The sequence below is a fragment of the Daucus carota genome, chromosome 1 (genome assembly GCF_001625215.2).
Source record: "Daucus carota subsp. sativus chromosome 1, DH1 v3.0, whole genome shotgun sequence".
Lineage (NCBI taxonomy): Eukaryota > Viridiplantae > Streptophyta > Magnoliopsida > Apiales > Apiaceae > Daucus > Daucus carota.
Genome location: NC_030381.2, coordinates 39,797,701 through 39,824,500, shown reverse-complemented (window position 1 = coordinate 39,824,500; position 26,800 = coordinate 39,797,701). Strand labels below are relative to the sequence as shown.

The 26,800-nt window shown below is 33.1% G+C and overlaps 5 protein-coding genes across 7 annotated transcripts; 3 read left to right on the top strand and 2 right to left on the bottom strand.

The window, feature by feature from the left end:
- Positions 1-1,125: 1,125 nt before the first annotated feature.
- Positions 1,126-5,121, top strand: LOC108210463 (uncharacterized). Its single transcript, XM_017381754.2, has 8 exons — positions 1,126-1,417; positions 1,599-1,754; positions 1,840-1,955; positions 3,368-3,459; positions 3,687-3,708; positions 3,811-3,879; positions 4,487-4,585; positions 4,700-5,121. The coding sequence occupies exons 1-8, from the start codon at positions 1,204-1,206 to the stop codon at positions 4,778-4,780; spliced, it is 849 nt and encodes a 282-aa protein (XP_017237243.1). The 5' UTR covers positions 1,126-1,203; the 3' UTR covers positions 4,781-5,121.
- Positions 5,122-7,588: 2,467 nt separating this feature from the next.
- LOC108205378 (mavicyanin) lies at positions 7,589-10,392 on the top strand. Its single transcript, XM_017375319.2, has 2 exons — positions 7,589-7,815; positions 8,332-10,392. The coding sequence occupies exons 1-2, from the start codon at positions 7,647-7,649 to the stop codon at positions 8,682-8,684; spliced, it is 522 nt and encodes a 173-aa protein (XP_017230808.1). The 5' UTR covers positions 7,589-7,646; the 3' UTR covers positions 8,685-10,392.
- On the bottom strand, positions 8,909-12,319 carry LOC108205377 (chloride channel protein CLC-b). 2 transcript variants are annotated; one of them, XM_017375318.2, is made up of 6 exons: positions 11,894-12,319; positions 11,597-11,797; positions 11,258-11,435; positions 10,605-11,137; positions 9,283-10,432; positions 8,909-9,152 (listed from the first exon to the last, which is right to left on the bottom strand). In XM_017375318.2, exons 1-6 carry the CDS (start codon positions 12,082-12,084, stop codon positions 9,045-9,047), a joined length of 2,361 nt encoding a protein of 786 aa, XP_017230807.1. In that variant the 5' UTR covers positions 12,085-12,319; the 3' UTR covers positions 8,909-9,044. The 2 variants fall into 2 exon arrangements, with proteins under 2 accessions (XP_017230807.1, XP_063939807.1); XM_064083737.1 differs by having other exon boundaries at positions 11,923-12,081.
- Positions 12,320-16,445: 4,126 nt separating this feature from the next.
- On the bottom strand, positions 16,446-18,776 carry LOC108221248 (small ribosomal subunit protein bS21c). Its single transcript, XM_017395167.2, has 2 exons — positions 18,292-18,776; positions 16,446-16,712 (listed from the first exon to the last, which is right to left on the bottom strand). The coding sequence occupies exons 1-2, from the start codon at positions 18,699-18,701 to the stop codon at positions 16,601-16,603; spliced, it is 522 nt and encodes a 173-aa protein (XP_017250656.1). The 5' UTR covers positions 18,702-18,776; the 3' UTR covers positions 16,446-16,600.
- Positions 18,777-20,183: 1,407 nt separating this feature from the next.
- Positions 20,184-23,989, top strand: LOC108205161 (probable inactive shikimate kinase like 1, chloroplastic). 2 transcript variants are annotated; one of them, XM_064083724.1, is made up of 11 exons: positions 20,184-20,452; positions 20,553-20,584; positions 20,671-20,725; positions 20,846-20,918; positions 21,021-21,108; positions 21,309-21,391; positions 21,478-21,604; positions 21,834-21,912; positions 22,293-22,357; positions 23,089-23,167; positions 23,611-23,678. In XM_064083724.1, exons 1-10 carry the CDS (start codon positions 20,254-20,256, stop codon positions 23,155-23,157), a joined length of 870 nt encoding a protein of 289 aa, XP_063939794.1. In that variant the 5' UTR covers positions 20,184-20,253; the 3' UTR covers positions 23,158-23,167; positions 23,611-23,678. The 2 variants fall into 2 exon arrangements, with proteins under 2 accessions (XP_063939794.1, XP_017230468.1); XM_017374979.2 differs by having other exon boundaries at positions 20,187-20,452; positions 23,089-23,194; positions 23,611-23,989.
- Positions 23,990-26,800: the final 2,811 nt, after the last annotated feature.

Sequence of the window (26,800 nt, the reverse complement as noted above, 5' to 3'; positions counted from 1 at the left end):
GTAGAAGCTCTACAGTGGAGTGAGATCGCAGAAGACGGAAATATGGAGCATTCTTCTCGTTGCAAAAATGGGCATTCTTACTAAACAAGGTAATAATCAAGAGTAAATGAATCCTCACTCACAAAAAAGACTATCAAAGATTAAAAACAGGTGACTCAATTTAGAAATGACTCACTTAGAGCAAGTCCAATGCAAGATGTAAAATGGCTATAGTCATTGTTATAATTTAACACTAAAAAGTGTTTTTTATTGCTAAAATAGAACTTCAACTCCAATGCTAGATGCATTTTGCATCCAAATAATTTCAAATTTAAGTACTTTTAGTTCCTCTCTCCTAAACTTTATTTAAAATTCACCACTATACATACCAATTATAGTTAGTTGATGATGTGGCATGGATGCATAAATGCATCCTTGGTTTCAAATTTAGAACCAAGGATGCATATATGCATATTTGCATCCAAATATAGAACCCCATTGGAGTTGAGATTTTTAACATTTGATTTCAAATTATAGAAATAGCACCACTTATAACATTGTATTGGACTTGCTCTTACGAGAATAAGCAAGATTCATTCCATTTCAGTTAATTATCAAAGTTTTGTTCTTTGTTTTATTTTATAAAAGAAGCTCTAGAAAATTTTAACTCTTAGAGATGATATTTAACTTTCCTCACGTCCTTGTAGGTTTTAACTATCGAGTTTGTATTGTTTGCAAAAGTATTGATATCTACAAATTCAACAAATATAATTAATATCTTGAGTTTGACTATAATTTTAGATGAACTCTGCAAATGCAACATTTTCACATATTCTTTGTATATAGTTATTTTAAATGCTGATCATGATTTCAAACTAAAAATTTACTAATATTTAATAGAATCTTATTTTATACTATTCTTAGCTAGTGTGTTATTATTAAACTATATGAAAAATATATTAGATTTGTTATCTTTTATAAAAATTATAATCATTTTCATCATATTTGTAATATTTATTTTACGCACATATATTAATAATTATTATATTAAAATAATATATTTATTTATAATGATTTTAAAATAATAATAATTCTAGGCACAAAATAAAGTTACTGTTAGATTACAAAGTTATAATCTATCTGGTTTATTTACCGGGGAAAAGAATGGAGACAGGGGTTCTGTAAAACCCTAAGCAAGACAGAGTTCACATCAGAAGCTGAAAAATGGCGATGAGAAGGTCAATAAGTCGTGCTATTTCATCTTCCCGTCAATTCTCTCTCCTATTTCGAAGTTCATCTCTACACTCCCAACAACACAATGATCTTTCTCATCTCCTTTCCCCCCATTTTAATCTTCTCAATTCCACTCCTAATTCTATACCCATCACTTTTCCCTTCCAACACGCCAGAGGCTTCGCCAAGAAACGCAACACCCAGAGTACTAATCCCTCTCTCTCTCTCTCTCTCTCTCTCTCTCTCCACAGCGCATTGCAATAATCGCCAAATTAATTCAAGAAATGTTTATTGAGCTCTAATCGTATCTGTTTGTGTTCAAATCTGCCACTTAGCTAAATAGGAATTGAAATTTTCTGCGATTGAAACTCTGTTTTTTTATTCAGCTTATGATGATGATAGTGATGATGAAGATGGGGATGCTTTTGGAGCTGTGGATATTGGGGCTTCGGTGAAGCCTGCTGCTCTATCACAGATGGATGCAGCACTAGATGCATTATCTCGTGAACTTACCAAATTGCGAACAGGAAGGGCATCTGTAGGTGTGTGCTTTACTGCTGGGTTTAGACTAAGGTGGTTGTAGATAATATATTTACTAGTTGTTTTGTTTGTTCATTTCGCTCTCAGGAATGCTGGATCACATTATTGTGCTTGCCAACGGAATGAAGATTCCCCTAAATGGGATGGCTGCTGTTTCAGTTTTGGATTCCAAAACACTGTCTATAACTCCATATGATCCCGCTGTAATATCCTCTTGCCTTCACAGTTTTCTGATATGTTGCTTTATCTTCTTGTTTCTACTTCTTCCATCCCAAATTACATGAGCTAGTTGACTTTTTACACGCATGTTTAACTGCATTGACCACATATATCTATAAACTATATTTTTAATTTTTTTTTCCTATAGATAAAATTTCAGTACCAAATTTTTATTTACAAAAAGAAATAAAAAAAAAACTATGGAGTTATGTGGTCAATGCACCTAAGCATTCATGCCCAAAGTTGGCTGACTCATCAAATTTCGATGGAGGGGGTATAACTTCTCCCTCTATTTTTAAATAAATGGTGTTTGACCTTTTGACACATTTCTAAGGGCATTGACAGCATAGCTAGAATTCTTGTTTTTTGAATTTTCTTTGTTTTTTTACAAAAATATTAAACTTGTAGGAGAATTTAGGGGGGAAAAATGGAAACTTAATATGGAAAATATTGGTACTGGTAGTGGACATGGTGGAAGTGGGATAGGACGGGGACGGGAAGTTTGCGGAACTCTCACTTGATGAGCCCAAATGGAGAGCGAGTTGATACTTGATGATGTTAATATTTGAGAAGGATAGTGTCTTTAATGTTTAATATTTTGGATGTTGAATATTACCTCTATCTAATATAATTTTTTTTATATTAATATACTTAATGCCGTAAATGTGACTATAATTTTAAACTTGCTTTTTTTGTTCCCGGCCCTGTACCCGTCTCTGTTCAACGTAGCTATATTATTTTCAATCAGGAAAACATTAATTTTCTTATAAGGATTTTTGAACAATAAATAGTCGCAAGATATTTGCAGCCTCCTCATTCAACTTGAGTGTCTTCATCAGTCGTGTCTGGTTTACCATACAAAAAGTCATTTGTTACTTACATACTAAACTTATTTTGTGAATTTCTCCTATGCTATTATTATCAGTATTGTTACTTTCTATTAATAATGTATGGCGTGTAAAAGGTAAAGAATTAGAAACAATAACTTAACCTTAAACTGAAACTAAAAATAATATTGACTTTTGTCAAGTTAGATTTCAATTGTAGTTAATTGAAAGCCTGGAATTGATACCTATTTTCAACTTCTAATAAGAGAACTTAATTAGTCAATTTTAGTTATCACAAATTAAGTGAAAGTAACGTCAGTCGTAAACAGACAGGCCTTTAGAATGTAGTATGGAATAAAACATAGTTAACATTGATTATTGTAAATGTTCTTCCTTTTTCATAATATACAATCTGATCAACCCTAACAAATTTACTTCATTGGTTGCAAATCAGTTTATTGCATATGACACTGCATATCATTTCTATGCATGTACTGAATATACATATACGAGAACCTATAAGATCACAAGTTGGCTTTATCTGATCTATATTGTGCGTTCCTTTTCAGACAATAAAGGAATTGGAGAAAGCTATTGTCACTTCACCATTGGGTTTAAATCCAAAGGTAGATGGACAACGATTGATTGCAGCTATACCTCCGTAAGAACTCTATCTATGTATATGGGGTCAGTCGATTGCTATGCATAGTCATTAATATAGCTCTTCCTAGGCAGAGTTTTCATTTAGATTTTGCTTTTAGTTAAGAATATGGATCCACTGCTGTAGAAATTACTAATTTGCATTGTATTTGCGTGCTCAATCTGTAGTTAAAGATATTTCTATATTCAACCATTTTAGTTGTCTGATTTAAATATTTGCTTATACAGGCTGACTAAGGAGCATATGCAGGTGAAGTAAACACACACACACACACACACACTTACTTTAATGCTTAATGTTATTAATTTGATTGTGCAATTGCTTATCCGTCAACTTCTTACCGGTTACCAGGCTGTTTGTAAATTGGTAACAAAATCTTCTGAAGATGCCAAGCAAAGCATAAGAAGAGCAAGACAAAAGGTATATCTGTTAGATAATTGTTTTGTCTTCCCTTGTTATTTGAAGTTCCAATAAATTTTGTCGCATAACTTTTTTTGCAACTCAACGGAGTTACTGCTCCTTGTTGCTACTAGAATGTATGTCTATTACATTAGGATGTTATGCTTGGTGTAATTGAAGGTCTTACATGTGGTATATGATGGGTCTTCAGGGTCTTAAATTTCACAATTGGTTATCCTAATCCATGAGCAATATGGCCGTTTTTCCATGAGTGGTGGTGACAGGCTGACAGCAACAATCTTGTCACTGACCCACAAGCGTAATATTGTCTTTGTACAATACACAAATCTGCGACTTGGATTCGTATTCGTATTCACATAGATGAGAAGTGTATCTTGTTCATGCTCTATATTTTTCTCAAGACTTTGCTTAATACTAGAAATGATAGCCTTCTGTCACTAGTGAGCTTCATATAGAAGAGTTTAAGTAATATATGAGATATTGATATCTGAATATTTTTCTAAAGCAAGTATATTCTTGTGTAGCTTGTGCAATGAATGTGTGTATATATAATTTATGATTGTAAGCTGTCATTTTTTATTCAGTCTTTAAATGAACCATATTACAGGCTCTGGACACCATAAAAAAATCTGCGCCAAAGAAAAAGGGAAAAGAGAAAACGGGTTCATCTATTTCAGCAGATGATGCAAAAAAGCTGGAGAAAGAGGTTAGTTTATAGTACCTTCCGTGTCTGATTTAAAATTAGGTTCAACTTTCCAAAAATGAGAGGTACAAATTATCTATAAGTAGGGAAGTATCTAATTGGAATAAATTTTTTCAGGTTGAGGAAATGACTAAAAAGTATATTAAGTCAGCTGATGATATGTCCAAAGCAAAGGAAAAGGAGATCACTGAAAGCTGAGGAGCAGCATTCATTAAAAATCCTGAATTTGTGTGCAATATTGTTCACGTCTTCCCTTCTCCTGATCTTCTTCTTGGGGGGAGAGTGGTGAACTAATGAGGTTATTTTCAATGTTTGAGTTGCATGTTCATAATTACTTTTACCAGAAAATTTGTCTAGATTTAACAGAATGATAGGTATTAATTATTACATTTAAAATGCCTTCTTCATGGAACATTATTTTTTGGAGCTAGGGCATTTATTTAGAACCTTAAAATGATTTGAATAATGCCCTGAAAACACAATTTGTTTATTAATATGGTGGTATTAAATTTATAAATTATTAAATGTATTTGGTGCCATTTTGCAATAGTATCTGGGCAGGAGCAAAAATATATCTTGCTGCGAGCAGATGTGTGTAATAACTTATTCTTTTTTTCTTAAATTTACATATATTTTTTTCCAATGTAATTATATAATTATAAACTAACAAAAATAATTAAAAAATTTAACCATTTTAAAATTTGTAAATTCATACTGTATAACAAAAGTTTACAATTATAAGTGATTGCTTAATTTGAATATAGATGATATAAACTTCTTAAGAAAGTGTTCGAAAAAGTTTTGTTAGGAGAAAATCAAAACAAAAGTTAATTTTTTTAAGACAATTAAGCAAAGAAAACGATATAAATAGTTACATTACATTAGCTTTAGAATAATTATTAATAAGCTGTAAGGTTTTAACTTTTTTATTTTGGATAATGAGTTATTATTTTAACCCAATCAATATATCAATATACTTATATAAAGGAGAAGCGGGGGGCGTGTAGGTGGCGCCTCTCACATCGCTCCGTTATATTTTTCTAATTTTCTGAAATATTTGGATGAAAAATATCAAAAATTAGAATTACCTTTTTTAATTTCGGGTATATTAAAAGAAAGTTTCAGAATCTGATTTTGTTTCAGATTATTTATGGAATATAGTAGCTTGAAAGTTTTAGTCTGATTTTGTTTTCAGATTATTTATGGAATATAGTAGCTTGAAAGTTTTAATCTTATTTTATTTCAGATTATTTAATTATGGGAAAGAGTAGCACACAAGTCTCTCTGCATCTATAAATACCCCTATACCTTATAAGGTTTTGTATCATCTAAACACAACCTACTCTCTCAATACCACAACCCGACCTCTGTTTGGTGATAGTTCTTTTGCTTGATTTCTAACTCGGTGGTGCCGTTTTTATGCAACGATAAGTGAAGACTGTTTGTACAGTATTAAAAAATAAAAATTTGTTACGAGCAAAGGTAGTTATAGACCGCTATGTCGGAGTCGACAAATCTAAACATGGGAAAAGAATATAGTCTTGACATGATATTGATAGATGATATCAATAAATTCTGTTAGTGATATATGTTTGTTGATTATTATTTTATAATATTTGTTTTGTTCTTCGGACATGTTTGTTGTTAATTTTTATATGATTTACTTTGTATACAGAAAGAAAATTATTCATGCATTATCTGTTTGCTCCGTTCAAGCAATTTTTAAGTAAAGGCTGAGTAAGAGTAGTTATAGACCGCTATCTCTCACGGATTGAAGTTAGATATTTTTGTGCACAATTAATCCAAAAAAAAATTGGAGTAAGGTGACCATGTAAGAACATGATTACTTTAAAAAAGAAAACACAAATAAAATTAAGATTCGTCGTATTTTAAATTGTTAATTACGTGTGTAAATTTATTTTAATTTTTTCACCATGAATTATAGTCCAATTTTGCAATTTTATACATTAGTATTGTTATTACATCAAGATTTTTATAATATAAAATTTATTTTGTCATACAAATATTAATTTTGAAACATTAATATACTTTTTATAAACAACCACAAAATTATTTTATTCTACAATAATTAATATGAATCATTAATATAATTTTTATAGGCCGCCGCAACGCGCGGTTTCTCAACTAGTTATATATAACCATTATGAAATCATTTAATTAGTTTAACAACTTGGCGATTTTAGTGGCATCACATTGTATTTGAAACCAGGAGAGTTTAAAAATATTGCATAATCCATTATTTGATGAATTTTAACAATTATTTGTTAACTAGTTAGAAAAATATATCTTCCGTTTCAATTGAAACAATAAACAATAGCCAAGTCATAGAAATGAACTCAAAATTTAATAAACTAGATGATTTATTAATATTTCTTTTGGTCCATTATACAATTCGTTTGACTTTCGACACTTAATTTTAGTTATTTGACCATATATTAATATTTTATAAAAAAAATTCTTAAATAAAAATATTACATAAATATTTTTATTCATGAAAAGAAAATTTAAAAAATATCAATTTTAAATATGTGATCAAACCTCATGAATCCGAGTGAGTAAATTCGAAAAATATGGAGATTCATTTATATTTAGATAAGCTAAAAAAACTCTTGAGAACTTTAAATCGATGCAAACCAAATTCGAACACAAATTTCGAAAGTGATAGTTTTCGAGCTCCACTAAAATTAGAAAAAAAAAAAAAAAAAAAAAAAAAACTCTGATGTAGACAGTCGAAATGTTTACTCAACCTGGAAGCACAGTATATTCAGGCAATCTACAATCTAGAATCAGAAATGAGTTGCATGAACAGGTCACTGAAATTATGTGATTGATAGCTTAGTTTAAACTCCAAGCTTCCTCTACTTTTAAACTTACCAAGAAAATTTTGCTTTACGCCAAATTCAACACAAGAAATCTTTGCATTCTATATCTGAAAATTCACATAATTTGCGGAGAGTGGGCTATAAATAAACTGGTAGTACTGAGGTATCTCATTCACTGAACTTAGCTCAAGAGATTAACTTATATTAAAAACTCTCAGAAAATGGAAGGCATGAGTAAAGTGTTTTTAATATTTGTTCTTGCTGTATTGATGAATAAGGAGGCTGTATCGGCAACGGATCACACGGTTGGAGGAAGCTCTGGTTGGGACGAATCTACAGACTTTAGTTCATGGGCGTCTGGTGAGACCTTCAAGGTTGGCGACAAACTTGGTATGTTAGACTACTCGATTTACTATAAAAAGTAAAAACCATTTAAAATGCATGCCGAATGTTTTTGGGGTGTTGGCCCTGGTTGTCACAAATTTAAGAAAATAGTATCGGTGTCGGAGAAGATGGCCGTCAGTTATCATTTTGCAATCCAAAAGGCTAGATCGTCTGACGTTTATATCTCTTTTCTTTCTTATTACTACATGATTTAGCGTTTTAAAACCCTAAATGCTACTTCATTTAGTGTTTTACTCCCAAACTGCAAGATGGTTTTACGTTTTGTCGGATTTTTCACATCAAAAAGAAACACGATCTAGCGTCTTCTTCCAAAAACCTTAATGCTAGATTAAATAGCTTTAATAAGTGATATTTGAGATCCATTTTCCTAACTTTGTTATCTGGGACATTACTTGTGGGTTTTATGACATCGGTGACCTTTTCTCATGTTTTTGCAACAAATTATTAAGATTAATAAACAAACTTTGTTTAAATGATTCTAATAATATTTGTTTTCGACAGTTTTCAAGTATTCCACAATGCACAGTGTAGTAGAACTGGGGGATGAAAGTGCGTACAAGAGCTGTGGCATTGGAAGTGCAATTGATTCCATGAAGGGTGGGAAGAGTGTAGTGAAGTTAGATAAGCCGGGAACACGATACTTTGCCTGTGGCACAATGGGACATTGCGATCAAGGAATGAAGGTCAAGATTAAAACCGTCTCTGCATCTTCAGCTCCTTCGTCTTCTTCTACTCCCTCATCTTCTTCTTCTTCTTCAACACCAGCATCTCAGTCCAAGGCTGTCCACCCTTATTCTTCGTCCATTTTCATGGCTATTTTGGTTGTGTCCGCTATGGTTTTCACCATGTTTTAACTAGTGAAAAGGCTACATTATTTTGCCAGAGGCGAGACGCCGAGACCTGTCTGCATAGCTGTGAGTTCTATAAATTCTAGTATTGGATACTTGAGTTATCCCTTGTAATAATGTTGCATTTATCAAAATTTCTTTTAAGTAGTGATGTACTTGATTTCGTTGTAAAACAAAATATCTTCTAGGTAGTAGTATATGTTTGGGGAAACTTCAACCTGAGACATATCTGTAAACAATCCAACATCTTTATTGAAAGAAATAACGTGTGTGTGGTAATTTGCATCTTCTCAGACCCGATGAAACAGTTGTAAAAGAATAACATATATGAATGAATGTGATCTTCAGAAAGTTGCTCTGTTGATATCAATTTCCTTCTTTCATTGCCTTGGCTTTTTCAAGATGAGGAAAAACACTCAGAATGTTGTGAGCCCTCAGATCTTGCCTGGTCAATATCCCAACCACCGGTGACACCTGTTAAAAGAACAGCAGCACCAGAATAGATTTATGTATCTTTTAAGATCATCAAGTATCCAAGTAAGTAAAGGATCTACATTTTGTGTAATATTGTATATGCATGAAATTCTTAATCAATTGAACGTACCCCAGAGCCTTGAAACTTGGGCAGGACGAGCATATGTCGGAGGCCTACCTCCCTAAAGAGCACCAGAGCCTTGGCAACTGACATGGTCTCCACGACCGTGTAAGCTGTTGTATTTGTGAGAGGATGCAGATCAACATACATCTCCATGTCGTCCTTTGTCACAGCCACCTCCTCAATCTTGACTAGCCTTTCAGCCAGATCAACTGACGTAAATTTCTCTCTAACTTCCCATTCCTTTGTTCTCCTTCTCACTTGCAGGAACCATTTCTTGTTTAAAACTAAAAGGAGGTGAGCTCTTAAAATAAGGCCATGCAGTTCCCTTTCCCCAGTAGGCAGATGGCCAAGTGGCACCTCCCTGTCATCTACAACAGGGAATCCATTGTGGGTGGTGTTGCGCAGGACCTCTACAATGCGTCCCACTTTCTCAATCCCACGTAGGGTTACAACTGGTGGCTTGACATCAGCTAGTTCGCCAACTGTGATATTTCTCATCCACGGTTCAGGATGAGCATCCAAGAAAGGTAGTCCTTTTAAATCTAGTATAATCTCATAAATGCTGGGATTAAAGCAATCTCCAACGGTTTTGGCAATTAGGAGGACAAGCATCGTTATTGGTAGCAGGAGAAGGTTATTGGTCAGTTCAAGAAATATGACACAAAGGGAAACTGTCATTCTCATTGATCCAGCCATGAGGGAGGCTGCTCCTAGAACAGCATACAGTCCCTGGTCAATTTTTGTGTAATCTCCCAATATTGTACCAAGCATTCTGCCATATGCTGATCCCATAAGGATAATTGGGAGGAAAAGACCTGACGGGACAGCAATGCCAAAGGTAAAGAGTCCCAAGATGCAGTATAAAGCAAAAAAGATGATAAGTGAGAAATATTGGAATTCTGTAGCAGTGTTTGTGGAAAAAATGTTTCGTACAGCATCATCATTGGTCGTATGCAGTAGGGTGGCTAGGTCATTGTAGTGACCACTTGGGCAGTTGAACTGCTTGAAGTTCCCTACCCGTCCTGTGGTTGGGCAAGCTTCCTGAAGTGAGGGATCACAAGGTGTGCAACTGGCAAGGAAAGGCAGTCCATATAGGCATGCTGAAGTGAACAAAGATACTGTAAGACTGAGTAGGAGCTTGTGTAATTTTCCCTTCCTGCATACACAAATGAATGTCTTTTCAGATCTAAGACTCAAGTATATCGACAACATCTTAGGTTAGAACACTTAACTATTCTTAGTGTCATCATACAGAGCCAACCTTGTCCTCTGTTTATCACCAACTAATTACAGGTGCATATACTATAATACATGTTGAGAGTGCTTACTCATTGATGAGATTGTAGATCCTGAGAATTTTGTGGAGAAGGTGATTGTAAAGGCTTCCTAGAACTCCTCCGATAACTCCAATCACTGCCACTGGGATGATGTCCACGACATGATACCGCACACTGACATCACTAACATCAAACAGAATTAGTCCTCCCTGCCCAAAAAGGCCACAGTTTCCATTTTTACAATATTCCATGGAAAGCCTTAACACCACCACCACAACTGCTGTACTGAAGAAGGTCCTCCAAAGTAGAGCACTTCTCCACCATGTTGCCACCTCTTCAAGCGCAAAAAGGACCCCACCTACTGGCGAACGAAAAGCAGCACATACTCCAGAAGAGGAACCACATGTAATGAGATCTCGTCGATCACGATCGTTGTTGAAGTAACGGAGCCAGCGCCATTTGATACGATGATTGTCTGGTCCACCCTGGCCTAACAACGAAGCGATACAGCTCCCAATATGGACCAATGGCCCTTCTTTGCCTAAATCTAAGCCTGCAGAGACAGCTGCAATGCTTCCAACTATCTGCAAGGATGAAAGCTTCTAAAGTTATTTGCATAGCTATCTATTTGTCTGGCATATACACTTTTTTCTGATTACTTTTTATTTTTTTGATACGAAAGATTCTAGTTGATATTCACACACCTTCACCATAAGTGTTGTAGTGCCAAACATGTGTGGTGTGTCGACGCCATTAAGATACGCTTTGATCTCAGGAATACCAGGGCCAGCTGCTGTAGGCGCAAAAAATACGCAAAGAGCAGAGGCCAGTAGTGTCAATAGAAGATTGACTGTTGTGAAATAAACGAATCCCTCCACATAACTGCATTGACATATGAGCTAGCTGATCATCAATTTGATGTTACTACAATATAACATTCGTGCCACAAAATCGACCCAAAAATGATCTGATATTACTCTTTCTTTTGAATTTTTAAAACTTGTTAAAAAAATAACGGAAATTTAACGGGGAAAGATGCTCACTTTTGTTTGTCAATGTAGTTAGCCACAGCAAGAAGCTTGTAGCCTGCAATATTCTCAATGGCAAGATTGATGAGAGCCGCAATAACGCCGGTTAAAAGGCCAACCAGGAAAGCCAGTGTCCACTTGAGAAAAATATACTGCAGAACTTGCGCTTTGGATCTGCTTCTCCAGTCTTGCTTGAAGAGATCATTCTCATTTATTCTGCATCAATGTACATGTACAAAAGAGTGGAGAAGAGTGAGAAATTAGAAATATTAGATGGGAATTAAGAATGAGAGCAGAGAGTAGAGTAATCACTCATAATCCAGGCTTTCAATATGAGAAACCTTGGCTCCCACCGTGGCAAGTGGAGTGGAAGAAAGAGTGAGGTTTCCGTTTCTCTTAAGCAGCGGGGTGTGCAGTGAGTTGTTTTCGGAATCTCCCTGTTCTGTATCTGCTGCTTCTTCTTCCATGTAATTGTTTGATGCCCCAGTTTGCTCTTCATCCATAGTTCTGCAACTAGACGTGAGCAATAGATGTATTTATGATTGATGTTTTTATAATGAAGAATAGATGTGAATGTATTTATGTTATGCATGGTGTTTTTGTTTAACAAAGTACGTGTATGTGGGTAATCGAAGCAGTGTTTCACGAGGGTTTAATGACAACATCACTAACACTGTCTTGGCTTGCCTTGTGTAAAGGGAGATAGATCACCTTAAAGGTTTGGTTGAACACGTCTTAAAATCCTTTAATAACCCTTTACTATTTGACACCTTTTATGTTGGTGTATGTAATTCGAGTCGAGCAAGCCGAGTTTCAAATTGAGCCTAATTCGAGTCAATTAAGTTCAACGAGACGAGCCGAACTGGCTCGTTTAGCTAATTGAGTCTAAATATCTACCCAAACTCAACTATTTCACAAGTCGAGCCGAGCAGGCTCGTTTAGCTAAACGAGCCGGTTTTAACGAGTCGAGCGAGCCAGCTCGTATAATATTACACTTAATTAAATCTAAAAGTCTACCAGAGTTCAGCTCATTTAAATCACGAGTTGAGTCGAGCCGGCTCGTTTAATTAAACAAACCACAATCTTTGCTCGAATTCGGCTCGTTTAACGAGCCGAACGAGCTAGTTAAATGAGTTCGAGTGAGGCGAGGACTTGAATGACAGCTCTAGTTGGTGATAAGCTCAAACTGAGGTTGCAGATCGATAAGATTAAAAATTCAATACCAGTATGGACGGCAGGGTCCGTAAAGGGACCAATATTGCTTGTCCCGGAGTTATAATACTAGTAACAAAATCAAGTCCCTGCTCCAAGTAGGGTTAAATGGCTATTTGATCATCGAACTGAAGCCCAACTTGCAAGTAGATTATCAAACTGAAAAAACTTGCAAAAAGGTGATTAAACGCAAGTAAACTTACAATGGAATGACTAAACTCAGACTCAACTTTCACTGACGTTAAATCTAGTTGACTTTAAACGATTTTCGTTAACTATTGCCACATGGACTACACCTGGGCCAACAATATTTAAAACAAAACCTAAATCACACCTCACAAAACCCAAAACAAAAACAAAAAAAATTAAAAAAAAAAACAAAAAAGCAAAACATTTATGTTTTAACATCTGCATAGACTAGAATGGAAGTGGACGGAGAGGGGTGAGGAAGGATGTGAAAATGGATGGGAAGTTGAGAGATCGAGACAGAGTTTGTGATGGTGAAGAGGGAAAATGGAGATGGGTGTGTACGAGGGAGGGGTGGTGAAGGGGGTTGTGACCAGGAGAAAAGGAATGGGGTGATGCCGTGATGGCCCTCAGCCCAGAGGAGAATCCAGGGCTACTGCTTTCCTAGGCTTTCCTAGTGAACAGTAATGACAATTCAAGAACACCTTGCATTAGTGGAGTCAAGGAGCATACATGTACATTTCTCTCACAAATTTAATATTTATAATAATTTTTATATATTATAAATGAGTAATAGAAATAATATATATATATATATATATATTATCATTTATATATCAATTTTTTAATATTAATATATTATTTTTGATGATTTTACTTTTTTGATTTTTCTTAACTAATTACAAATTTATATTTTTCATGTTTATATTTTTTTTATTTATAGGAAAAAATGATATTATTTCTTGTATCATGATGATATATTGTATCATAAAATATTCATATTCATTTATATTTATTAAAAATATATTATTATAAAATATTAAAATTATTAAATTATTTATAATAATTAATTAATATTAAATATAAAATTTTAAACCATTATTATTTAATCAGTTGACTATTAAACTTATATATAAAATATACGAAGAGGATTCATGATTTTAATTTATTTTATTTAATTAGTCATATGTTTGGGTTTCATTACAGCGAACAAAATATTTAAAACTGCACCAGCCATGTCAGCATGTACAGTCATTTTTCCATCCAAATTTCAAGGTTTTTAACGGCGAGTAGCCTTTTTGAAAATTTTAATTAGATTGCTTGTTTGACTGCAAGGTTTTTCAGTATAATGACCTATTTGCAAGTTACATGTGAGTTAAGTTATCAAAATGCCATTTAACCCGCTCCAAGTATAAATTCTAGTTTTGAGTTTATACAGTTCTGATCATATTACCTGATAAATGCTAGTAGAATTTAATAGAGTGGTTTGATTTCGTGATAGACAGATAGGCTGCAGCACTCCACACTCGACCAAGTGGAAATATGGAAACAGATCTAATGGTGCAAAATAAAACGACCCTTCAGCTTACTCATAAGTCATCTTATCCAAATTCCAAACTCTACATTATCGACTCAGTACTAGTTCATTATCTAATGGATCTTTCCGTATTAATACTCTATCCGAGATTTATCAGTATTTGTCATCTAATGGAACTCTATTGGATCAAATGACAGACATTATTGAGAAAAAGATGGCTTTTCCCGGATGAAATGAAAATTAGATCATGGAACAGGAGAAAGATTTCTCATTACTACAAATCTAATACATCACATACATTTAGGCGAAATCAATCTTTACGTTAGAACAATGTATACAGTATGTACGGGTCTACATTTATGAAAATTTACGGAATGATATACAAAAAATGCAGAACCAAGCTTATATACACATGTGCATGAATACCTGGACTACTAATAAGAGGATGAAGCACACATGTCTCCTATGATTAAAATGCAGCAATTTGCAGCATTGTTTATAGAATTTCAGGTACCAGGGACTGCAGGCAGCACGAGAAAAAACGCATGGCCAGCTGCAATTTAAGTTTGTGTAGAGTGGATGAACCAAGTCCCACGTCGTAAAGTTAAAATAAATTGTATTCAATACAAGTAGTCAAACAATTTTATTGATTATAGTATTAGGGTTTTGGGGAAAACCCATAAACAAATCCATGTGGATATGGGCACACCACGGAATCTACAATATCATACATACTACCTCCATCCCAAATTAGATGACCCCGTTGACTTTGGGCACGTAACTTTAGGTGCATTGACCGTCTACTTCCGAAATTTATTTTTTTGTTTTTACTTTTGTAAATAAAAATTTCATATTTAAATATTTATTTGCAAAAATAAAATTTTAAAAATAACTCATGTAGCTATGCGGTCAATGGACCTTAAACTGTGTGCCCAAAGTCAACGGGGTGATCTAATTTGGGATGGAGGGAGTATGTTAGAGTGTGTGGATGTTGCAAGACCCTTCAAAAGATAAGAGAGCCTATTGTTAAAAAGTTGATCATGTTATTGCCGATGCCGTATGTATATAACTACGTGGTGTGGGATACTTTTACTTGAACTGCGGTTGAGGATTTTGGATAACTGAAATCATCCTGAGGTGCTGGGGGTGGTGTGCGGTTAAGATCCTGGATAGCTTGTGTCAAACGTGTTCCGCAAGAACAATTCCATCAGTAAAATAGCGATCCTGGATGAAAAATATTATATTAACATGGAGAATATGGGTGTTGCACGGTCTACAATTTGAATTAAAGACGGCGAATTGGGAGAAGTCTCAATCTATACGTGTTCTGATCTATATAAGAGAATATGTTAATCATTCGCTATTCAAGAGTTTTTTCAATTTTATAACGAGCCCTGGTGGAAGCCTAATCTTTCGCGGTGATCAAAATGATCTTGGCCCGCGTATTTTAGTCTTTGACATTCCAACAGTCATTAAGTTGGTTTAGCGAAACGGTATGTCAAATCCTATCCCACCAGGTCACCATCAAAGAGGACCAAATTTCTTTAAGATAGATGGGAATTTGTTTTATCAATTCATATCACGTAATCACGATACACACAGATGACTTACAATTCTCAATTACTCACTCGGAAGTGAATCGGAGACCAATCTCTCGCATTCTTTCTTCCTGCTAATCATTTTGATGTTTATTCTTCAACACAAAAGTGGTTCCAACAATTATTCTTAAAAATTAGGGCATTGAAAAGGAAATTAAAAATAAGTTCTACTATTCTTTCCCTATAAAATCAATAATCTTTTCCATTTCATATGTTAATAAATTATTTTATATCATATGTTATTAATTATTTTCTTACCTAAAATTAGATCTATCAGAAAATAAAATTTGAGTTACACGCTTATCGATCAGATTTCAGGTCTACTTTGCAGACATTTTTTCAGGGTTCTCAAATAGTTCCTCCAACGTCTACACTATTTACTTCATCAAAACAAAGTTAACAAGGTATCTGTAATGCTTTTCAAAATTCATTTCTATCTATAAAAGATATATAGTCCTCTTTTCTACATCAAAATGTGTGTTAAATAACAAAATTACCCATCCATTATACAGTGCTTGGTAGAGGCAAATTTAACGAAATACATTGATCATAAAGCAAGAAAGCAAAGTCATTCCCTCATTTACTAATTCAAAAAGGACACCGAGGCAATCCTTAATTAACATGACATCAGGTAACACTTACATTTGGCATAAGCCTGTTCAAGGGTACTAAACAATCTTATAGAGTAAATTATTGTGGATGTATTCAACCGGGAAGGCCCCCTTGAGGAAGTTCCCAGTTGTCCTCATCTTCTTCCTTCTTGCTGCTCTTAGCAGTATCCACCCTCTCTGGAGGCCCAGCTCGAAATGGGGTACGCCTTATCATATAAAAAAACACTTTCAGTGTACTATACTTCTTTCACCAGTGAGGTTTTCGACCAAAAGCATATACAAATTATTAAATGCTCACATAGTTAGAAGAGGCAAAGATAAAAAATATTTACCAGTGTTTTGAACTAACAAGCTAAATTACAAGTCCCTAGTGTGGGATACACGAATCCAACACATGATAATATGGGGATTCAGGTCCCTGTATATTTCATATATAGGATCATATATCTGATGTTAGGTATTGCAATTGAACCGTATGCATAACTAAATCATCTGCATAACTAAATCATCTACAACACGTGAATCTAAATAAAAGATAATTGCTTAAGTGAATACTTTTGTGTTAGACTTAGACATATAATTTAAACATCGATACTTTTTAATTGCTAAATAGCCTCTTTACTATGTTTTTTGTAGAAGCAGTTTGTTAACTGCTAAATAGTGTTCTATTTTCAAATTTTCTCATAGAATTTGTAATAATAGATATAATAAAATTGGGACTGGACAAGTATCAAAGTACTGGATGCGGAGATACAAGGGCCTGAGTCTCTGACACGAGGATGCATTAAATAATATCTAGCATCCGTGCTTCCTAGGTTCTGAGCCTAAGTTTTTAACCGGAACCAAAATGCACTGAACAGTGCAAGAGAAATAAGAAAGCCAAATCATTATATGAAAGTATTATAAGCTTATACAAATGAAGAAAAGGGCAATACAAAAGATGGTAAAATCACTAGATTCCCTACTTAAAAATCATGGAGGATGGAGAGAGGGGGGCGGGGGGTGTTGTCAAAATGAGATATTCTTTAGTGACTTGTTCGAACAGGATGACACTTTGTTTATTTCAGTTTGATGTATGCATAACATCCACTATTCTGGTCACTCCACACTGTCCCATGGAAGTTCTGTTTTTCTTTCAGTGAATGTTCATTACTTTCTCCCTATCTTAATCAGTTACAATACACAATATAAAAACTTTTAGGGGGTGTTTGGATGGTGGGTGAGAATGGGAATCAGAAACAGGAATGGGTGGACCCCGGGGGTATGGAAAGAATGATTTACCCACCAAGAGGGAATGGGGTTCCCATTCCACACAACAAAATTGTTAATCCAAACACCAATATATAGATATGAGGTTCCAAATCCCGTTAATCGAGCTCATTAACCATGAACAAACGCCCCTTGCACCATCTGCATTATCACTATTCCTTTTTATTATTCTCTTATAACTCTCCACTTCTAATATTTTCACATTTCATTCAATTTAACCAAACAAAGTCTAATATTAATATGACTTGAATACCCTGAATATGAATGAATATGAACCCCTTTTTTAAATTTCATTCCATGAAGCATATGAAATTATAAATTCAATTTTCTATCGAATATTAGGATTCCCAGAACAATATAAACTGAAGACATTACCAGAAGCAACTGAAACCCGAAAGGCATTCCTAATAGCCATAGACAAAACACATGAACATATGCACAAAAATGGAATAAAACAAAGTTTAACAAATGCATATATCAATGTGAGAAATGAAATGGTGCAGAGAAGGTAAAGACCTTCGTCGATTGCGCTTAGCAGCTTCTCGGGTCTTTCGCTTCTTCTCATCCTGTTTATTCTCATGATACTTCCTCCTCTTACACTCCTGAATGATCCCAGCCCTCATGACTTCCCTCCTGAACCTACCCAAAAGCTTCTCTTCAGGCTCATTATCATCCACAATGACCTGAACATTATAAGCTGATCTGAAGAAAAGGGTGTTTGAGTAAAGCAGAGAGGGGCAAACCACGGACATCAATTCGTTAGAGGGGCATGAGTTGGAGATCAGTGGGGTCAGGGGCTCTTTTTGTTTCAAAGCAGATGAGTCTGTGGAGAGAGAGAGGTGGGAAGGAGGGAGTTTAGGGGGAGATGGGGAGGGTTTTGAGGGCATGAAGAGAGATAAGAAATTGGAGAGAGATGAGGAAGCCATGGGTGGGTTAGTGTGGCCTGATGGATAAATGGATAGAAAATGGTTTTGTTATACTGCTTTCTTATCTTTGCCTCTCTGGGATATGTTATACCAAATTTTTTGATATTTTATACGTCTATTTTCAAAATAAATTATATTCATGTTTATATGTTCATTTATATTTTCAAAAAAAAAATTAATAATAACTTTTGAAATCTAACTTCATAATTTTTATTTTTAAAATTTGATTTGTTTAAAACTTAATCAAATTCGAGCACGATTGGATGACTCAAATAGTGAGTTTATCCTCTATTGTTCTAGGAGACTCGGATTCGACTCTGACTCATCCGAAAAGTATTTGAACAGATATTAATTTGTAAGGCATATAAGCCTACATTGTAAAAAAAAAAAAACTTAATCAAATTCACGTTTTCAAGATATTGATCAGAGATATTCCATCATTTTCAAAATATTAATTAGAAATATTAAAAAAAGATTTATAAATTTCAATTATTCTTTAATATGTGTGTTTTTTTTTGAAAATGAACATGTAAAAGGGGACGGGGGGAATAGTTATTATTTGATATAAATAACACCTTAAATAAAATTTGACATTAAATTATTTAGAGAAATTATGAATAGTACCATTTTGTTATTGGCTTTTCTAAATGGTACCATTTCGTGTTTTTGACTTACAGGTGGTACCACTCAATTTATGATCCGTTAACGATACTACCATTTCGTCCATCAAAACGTTAAATACATTAGTTGACCGTATTGTTTTGTATTTTCCTTTAAAAAGCACATGAAATACAACTGATAATTTTATTTTTTTTGTGTTCTTGAGTTCTTAAAGATTAAACAACTTTTTTCTATCAACAAAAAAAAAGATTAGACAACTTTTTGATCATGTTACCGGTGTCCGTTTTAAGAGTATGAGTAACCAAATTGAAACTTGAGACGAGCTCTATCTATTTTGACTTCTTTATTGTTACATTATATAAGATTTGTAGAACTAAATAATTCAATTTTTATATCCAAATTCAAAGATTATATTACAGTTTCATAATTTATAATTTAAAATCTAGATCAAATATATTCTCATTTTTTTTAATTTTTCACTCTTAATCTACGAATTTTTTTTGAATTTTAGTGTCAAACATAAAGATAAACATTCGTTGCTAAAAAAAAGAGATAGTTGTAATTCGGACTCCCTAACTTTCGTTCAAAAACAATATTGTACCCATATTTTTGGAAACTCAAATCACACCCCCTATTTTTACATTTCAAAAACGATACGCATATCCTCCGTTAAATTTCCTTTAAAATACCCCTGTCTCAATATACACCCTTTTGCTTTTTGAATAGTCAAATTGACTAATTTTTGAACAATTATTAGAACATATTTATTTATTATTTTAGAAAATAAAAAATTACATATAAAACTAGACTAAATTTATTTTTTGATAATATTTTTAATAAAAAATTTCCCATATTAATAAAAGTAGCGACACGGGGGAGGTTGGGATACAGCACAGTCGGATAAGTTGAGCAGCCGCAGTCTCTGAGGACGATGATGGGTATGATTCCGGCGACAGCAGCAGCTTGTTTAGATAGTCGTAGCTTCGCATTTCATGCATCCCTTAATATTCCTCAATTCCCCACTTTTAATATCATTCCAAACAACCCCTCCTCTTCCTCCTCTCCCCGTCGTCTTTCTTTAAGAAAATCCACTGCCATCACTCACTCACTCCACCACGACACTGCCTCCGGTATAAATACCTTTTTGCTTTTCTTTTTTTTCTCTTACTTAAATTGGATATGCTTATAAGTCATAACCCTTTTATACTTCTAACCTCTCCTCAATTCAAGGCTCAACTATGGATCCAAATTCGCCGGTCAAGGTTAGATTTTTGTCCAAGATGCCCTTTTTTATTGCTCAATTTTGTTCAAACAAGTCATCATTAGCGACTGTTCTGTTTTAATTCAGAACAAGGCTGAGGATATAGCACCTGAGCTTAGAGGAACTTCCATATATCTTGTTGGTAAGCAGCTCTATCTTCCCTTTTTTTGTTTTCGAGGATAGGCAGTTTCATCTTACTGGGTTGATAAACGTTATACTGTAATTCGTATAATTTGGTTACCATGATTGGCCCGACCATCAGGGATAAACAGCAAGATAAAGACAAGCTTAGGAGAGTTCATGGCTGAAACATTACGCTATTACTTTTTCGACAGGTATACTTTATATGAATTTCTATTTATCCGAATACCGTACATTGGTGTAATGTTTTCGAAATTGTGAGTTTGATCAAGTATATAGTTTGGTCCTTCATGCAGCGACAAGCTGATTGAGGAAGCTGTAGGTGGCAGTGCTGCTGCAAGATCATTTAGGGAGAGGGATGAGAAGGGATATCGTGAGTCAGAGGTGAATAACATTATATTTTACACTATGGAGTCGGAGACATATGTTAGATTTCTATTTTCTGCTTTATTACATACCGTTTTAATTGAAAAAGGGTACAGCTTTAAATCTAAACAAGTCAAGAAAAACCGGTTTTGCTTTGGTCCCTCTGGATCTTTTTATGTAGATGTGATTGCCTCAGTTTTGTTTGCTTTTAATTTTAGACGGAAGTACTGAAGCAGTTGTCATCCATGGGGCGCCTGGTTGTTTCTGCTGGAAACGGTGCATTTGACAGCCCAACAAATCTGTATGAATGTATAATGGTTTCTGCATGTTTCATGAACTAAACCTAGTCTCAAAATATTGCCCACCACTATTTAAACCCAATTTTAGGTCGCTTCTGAGGCATGGAATCCTAATATGGATAGACATCCCATTGGACATGATAGCCAAAGAAGCTGTTGAGGATGGGCTTCATCTTCCTGAAGTAGAGTTACTGCCTTCTGCATCGTATCCTGAGGTATCCTGTATATCTCTTCCTGAAAATCTAGCTGAGACAATAATTTAACTTTAAAATGAGAAAGATTAATTCAAATATTCCTTTTTCCAAATTAGGAGTTACAAACACACCCTAAAGTCTGAATTTTTCATTTTTAGTGAAGATAGATGTTCAGTGTGATATTCACCTAGTACATTTCCGCTGCCTCTTTTATGTTTTACTGATAATTGTCCCATGTTAATAACAACAGGTGCTCGATCAGCTTACTGCTCTGTACAAGCAGATGCAAGGTGGATATGCCACAGCAGATGCAACAATTTCATTACAGAGTATATCTCACCACAATGCTATGCTTATAAGTTTGAGGCTATAGTCTCTCATAGTATCTGAAGCGTGTCAGTTATTACACTATGAATTTTGAGCCTTTACTATACTGAAATGAACCATAAAGTATGTATTCTGCACAGATGACCCCCAACATTGGTTGTTTTTATTAATCCTGTGATGATCCTCTTAACCTTGAAGAACAATCGCATTTTATGGCTCCATGTTTGAACCAATGAGGGGTTAACTTCACCTCTGATTTTACACATCTCCTTTGATTTTAACATACTCTTTAATTTTACACATCTTTGGCACCTTTGGAATTTTTTTTTTTGCTAAATATTACTCATCTCCTTTGATTTTAACATACTCTTGTTCTCTGCAGAATTAACTCAGCAGCTAGGATATGATTCCTTGGATGCAGTGACTGTGGAAGACATGGGTTTGGAGGTGATATATATATAGAGAGAGAGAGGGGGAGAGAGAGAGTCTTACTCCATTAGAAACCAAATTAGCCTAAAAATTAGAAACTAGTACCAATTTTGATCATTGTTTTTAATTGCAGAAATCACCCATTAGTAATCATAAATCACTATTTTGTATATGAAATGTCTCTCAAATATAAATATATACATACATATATACAATGTATATTATCATCCTCACCCATATTGCAATTATGGACCTCATGCCACCATTACCTACAACATCCACGATTAGCCACCGTCACCTACCACCATGAATAGCCACTATTGCTTGTCAGTTGTCACCATAACTTACTTACCGTCACTAACGACTACTCACCACTACCATATATCTTTGATCACTTGCTGTCATCATGGACCTCATTCAACTAGAATTAATCATCAATAAATGACCATCAAGAATTTTTCAATTATGAAAAATGAAAATCAATGATTTTCCTGCATAAAATAGTGATTAATTGTGTATTGAATTATGTTTTAAACAATGATTGTAGGACTAGTTTCTAGTTTCTCTCTAACAATTGGTTTCTACTTATCACTAGTATACACACCCACACCCACACATACATATACTTTTTTGTGTGTGTATGGACTAGAGTATGGTGAAAATAGTTGTTTTATCTATTTTGTAATGTGTATATATTACATTTGACAAGCTAATTAACATGAGCATTTATATGCCTGTAATAATATTAGGTTCTCAAAGAATTGGAAAGATTGATGAGAGTAAAGAAGTTAATGGAAGAGGCTGCAAGACCATTTTAGCTTTCTTCCGGCAATCTTTGCCATCAAAAGTTATCAGGTTCATTCTTCTCAGTATCAGGGTTATCTATGAAGTTGAATTGTGGGTTTCGCAGCACTAGGACGTGTGAGCCTAATGCAACATTAGCTTACTTAATTTTGTTGTATCAAAGAATAATTCTTATTACCAAACAATTTACCCGCAAGCAATTGTGATTAAAGTGACAAATGTTTCAGTAAACACTTGAGGTAACCTCCAGAACAAATCAGAAAGAGAAGAAACTAGTGGCCTTGCCCTATTTACGTCTCATGGGTTGATTGGTTATTGTTAGTAATTAAGTGGACAAATATCTTTGTATTTCAACTTGTACTGAAGTTTTTTAGTACTGTATGTTATGTAATTATGATTAGCTACTATGGTTTGATCCTGTAAGTTTAATGTGATAGTAAGAGCTTATGTTGGTGATTTTCATCCAGGTATGACATGGTATTCAAATCGACCTATCCAGAGGACTTGATATTTTTCAGGGACCGTGAGAGGCAGAAGTCTGCTGTCAAGTTGGATCAGCCGTTGTTTGCAACATTTTCAAAAAGAAGCATTACCGTGTGCATTTCCTAACAAGTGTCTTATGAGGGTCGTTTGGTTAAGAGTGTTATGAAATCAGGCATGGGTTCGGGTATTCCAAACTCATTCATGATATATGGTTGAATAAAAATTAAAATTAAAATTCATACCTCAAATTTCAAAAGTATGGATTTTTGATATCCCAGGGATAAGGTGGCTATGAGGAGATGTGGGCAACTTGCTTTCTGATTTTTATTTAAATCATCAATATCAATATATATATATAAAGGAGGATGCGGGCGTCTCTACAATTACTCGATTCAGTCTTCTAATTTTTTTTAAATTTCGGATAGAAAATATAGTTATAATTCAAAAAATCATGTTTAAGGATTCTAAAGAAGATACAATTCTTTTCTTATTGAATTTTAAAGATGATACAATTTTTTTCTTTTTTATTTAATATTTTTTATTGAATTCTAAAGATGACATAATTTTTTTCTTATTTAGTAATCCTAAAAGAAATAAGATTATGTTTAAAAAATTAGGTTCAAAGATTCCAAAAATTAATACAGTTCTTTTCCTTTTGGATTCTAAAGATAATACAATTTTTTTCTTATTTAGAAATCCTAAGTTGGATTATATTTATTTAAACTAACAATCATATATAAAATACTATTTATATTTAAGATTTGTAGAGTAATACATACAATTTTTATTTTCAATTTAGTCTCATAATTTTTTTTTTAAATTTCCTATAGAAATAAAGGACTGCAAAGATAATAATCATTAAAAAACACTAATAGCAAAAAAATTAGAACCATAAAAGAGTAATAATTTTTAGATAATAAATAGGAATCATAAAATAAAAATAATTAACAAAAAAAATAGGATATATAAAATAGAAAATATATATTGATTTTATAATAATGTAAATGATTTTTTTATTAGTGTTGCGTTTGACGGGTACGGGAGGCGGCCCAAACCAATTTTTATTTAAATAATAATAAATTTTCTATTAGTATTATGTTTGACGGGAAAGTGGCTAATATAATTTTTTTATCTATGTTATAATATTTGTTTTTTAAAACGGTACCACAGTTCAAAATAATTTTTATCCAATTATAGTTATAATTTAAAAAATCAACTTGAAGGATTCCAAAAGTTAATATAATTCTTTTTTTTTTTTCGGATTCTAGAGGTAATACAATTTTTTTATTATCTAGGAATGCCAAAAGAAATATGATTATATTTATTTAAACTAATAATCATAGATAAAATACAATTTATATTTAAGATTTGTAAGGTAATACGTACAATTTTTATTTCCGATTTAGTCTTATAATTTTCTTAAATTTCGAATAGAAAATAAAAGATTGTAAAGATAATAATCATTAAAAAATTAATACCAAAAATATTAGAACCATAAAAGAATAATAATTTTAAACTAATAAATAGGAGTCAAAAAATAAAAATAATTAACATATAAAATAATACATATAAAATAGGAATCATATATTGATTTTATTATAATGTTGATTAGTATTGTGTTTGACGGGCACGGGAGGCGGCCCAAACTAATTTTTATCTAAATAATAATAAATTTTCTATTAGTATTATGTTTGACAGGAAAGTGGCTAAAATAATTTTTTATCTATGTTATAGTATATATTTTTGTTAAAACAGGACCACAGTTCAAAATACTTTTTGTCCAATTATAATCTTTAATTTTATCATAATTAGAATAATTTTTATTAGTATGTGTTTGGCAGTAAGGCGACTCAAACTAATATCTAAATTATAATGTTTTGTTATTGATATTGTGTTTGATAAGAGAGCGGTTCAAACTAATTTTGATCTAAATTATAGTATTTAATTTTATCATAAAAATAATAATTATGGATTAATATTGTCTTTGACGGGAAGGAGGTTCAAACTAATTTTATTATTAATATTGTGTTTGACAGGATGGCCACTTAAACAAATTTTTATACCAATTATAATATTTTTCATTTGTGATATGTTTAACGGAAAGATGACTCAAAATAATTTCTATGTTATTATAATACTTATTCATATCAATATTTATCACGCCGCCGCGAAGCGCGGCTTTTTTCACTAGTTAAATATAAATATTTAATACAAAATTATATCAACGTTGCAAAATTATATTATAATAGGAATTTTATTAATTGTTTAAATTAATTAGAATCGTTGACTTAATATTTTAAAAAATTGAACATATTTCATGATATCAGACTATTAGATATCATACCGCAAATCCATAGGACATTATTGACACCATTTTAGTGTATGAACTTTAACATGTCTTATAGTTTGACGTTATTGTTAAAATAATAATATATTTGAATTACTATTAGGAAGAATGAAAAAAACGAAAGGAGGGAAATATATTAAAACAAAGAAATGTGAATATTTTATTAATAAAAATAATTTAGAAATGTATAATAGCATTTTAGAAGTAAGGCATTTGTTGGATGTTCTAATATTTTAAAGTACCATTGGGTCATTATTTGAAAATTTTATTTTTTCCAAATGTCTTGAATTTTAGTTTAAGGGTATTATTTTGAAGATAATATTATACTCTCAGTAAGCTTGTCCTCAGGCAATTTTTAATGGATACACTTTCTTCTTCTTCTTCTTGTCTTAATGGATACACTTTCTTCTTCTTCTTCTTCTTGTCTTTTCATCTTTAAGCAATCATACAGAGATTATCATCACACGATGATGGACACTGATTTTTGGATCTACTGCGCCCCCGTTCCCTGTTTGGATGGTTTATAGTTGTGCTATAAAAATGTTATTTTTCTATATTAATTTACAGTTAAAAAACCGGATTTTATCTCTGTGTATATGTTGTAGATTATATACTCCCTAGAGTTTCACATATTTGTAGAAGGTTAACAGTTGCAAAATGTGATTTTTATATTTGTATATGTAATGTAGATTTGATACTCCCTCTTATCCATAATAAACAAATACATATGATATTTAAATACAGAAGAAGCGAATAAACTTCTGCAGGGGTGTGAGGACTTGATTCTGATTTATGGCCATCAAAATTCCAACAGATATAGTTGTCTC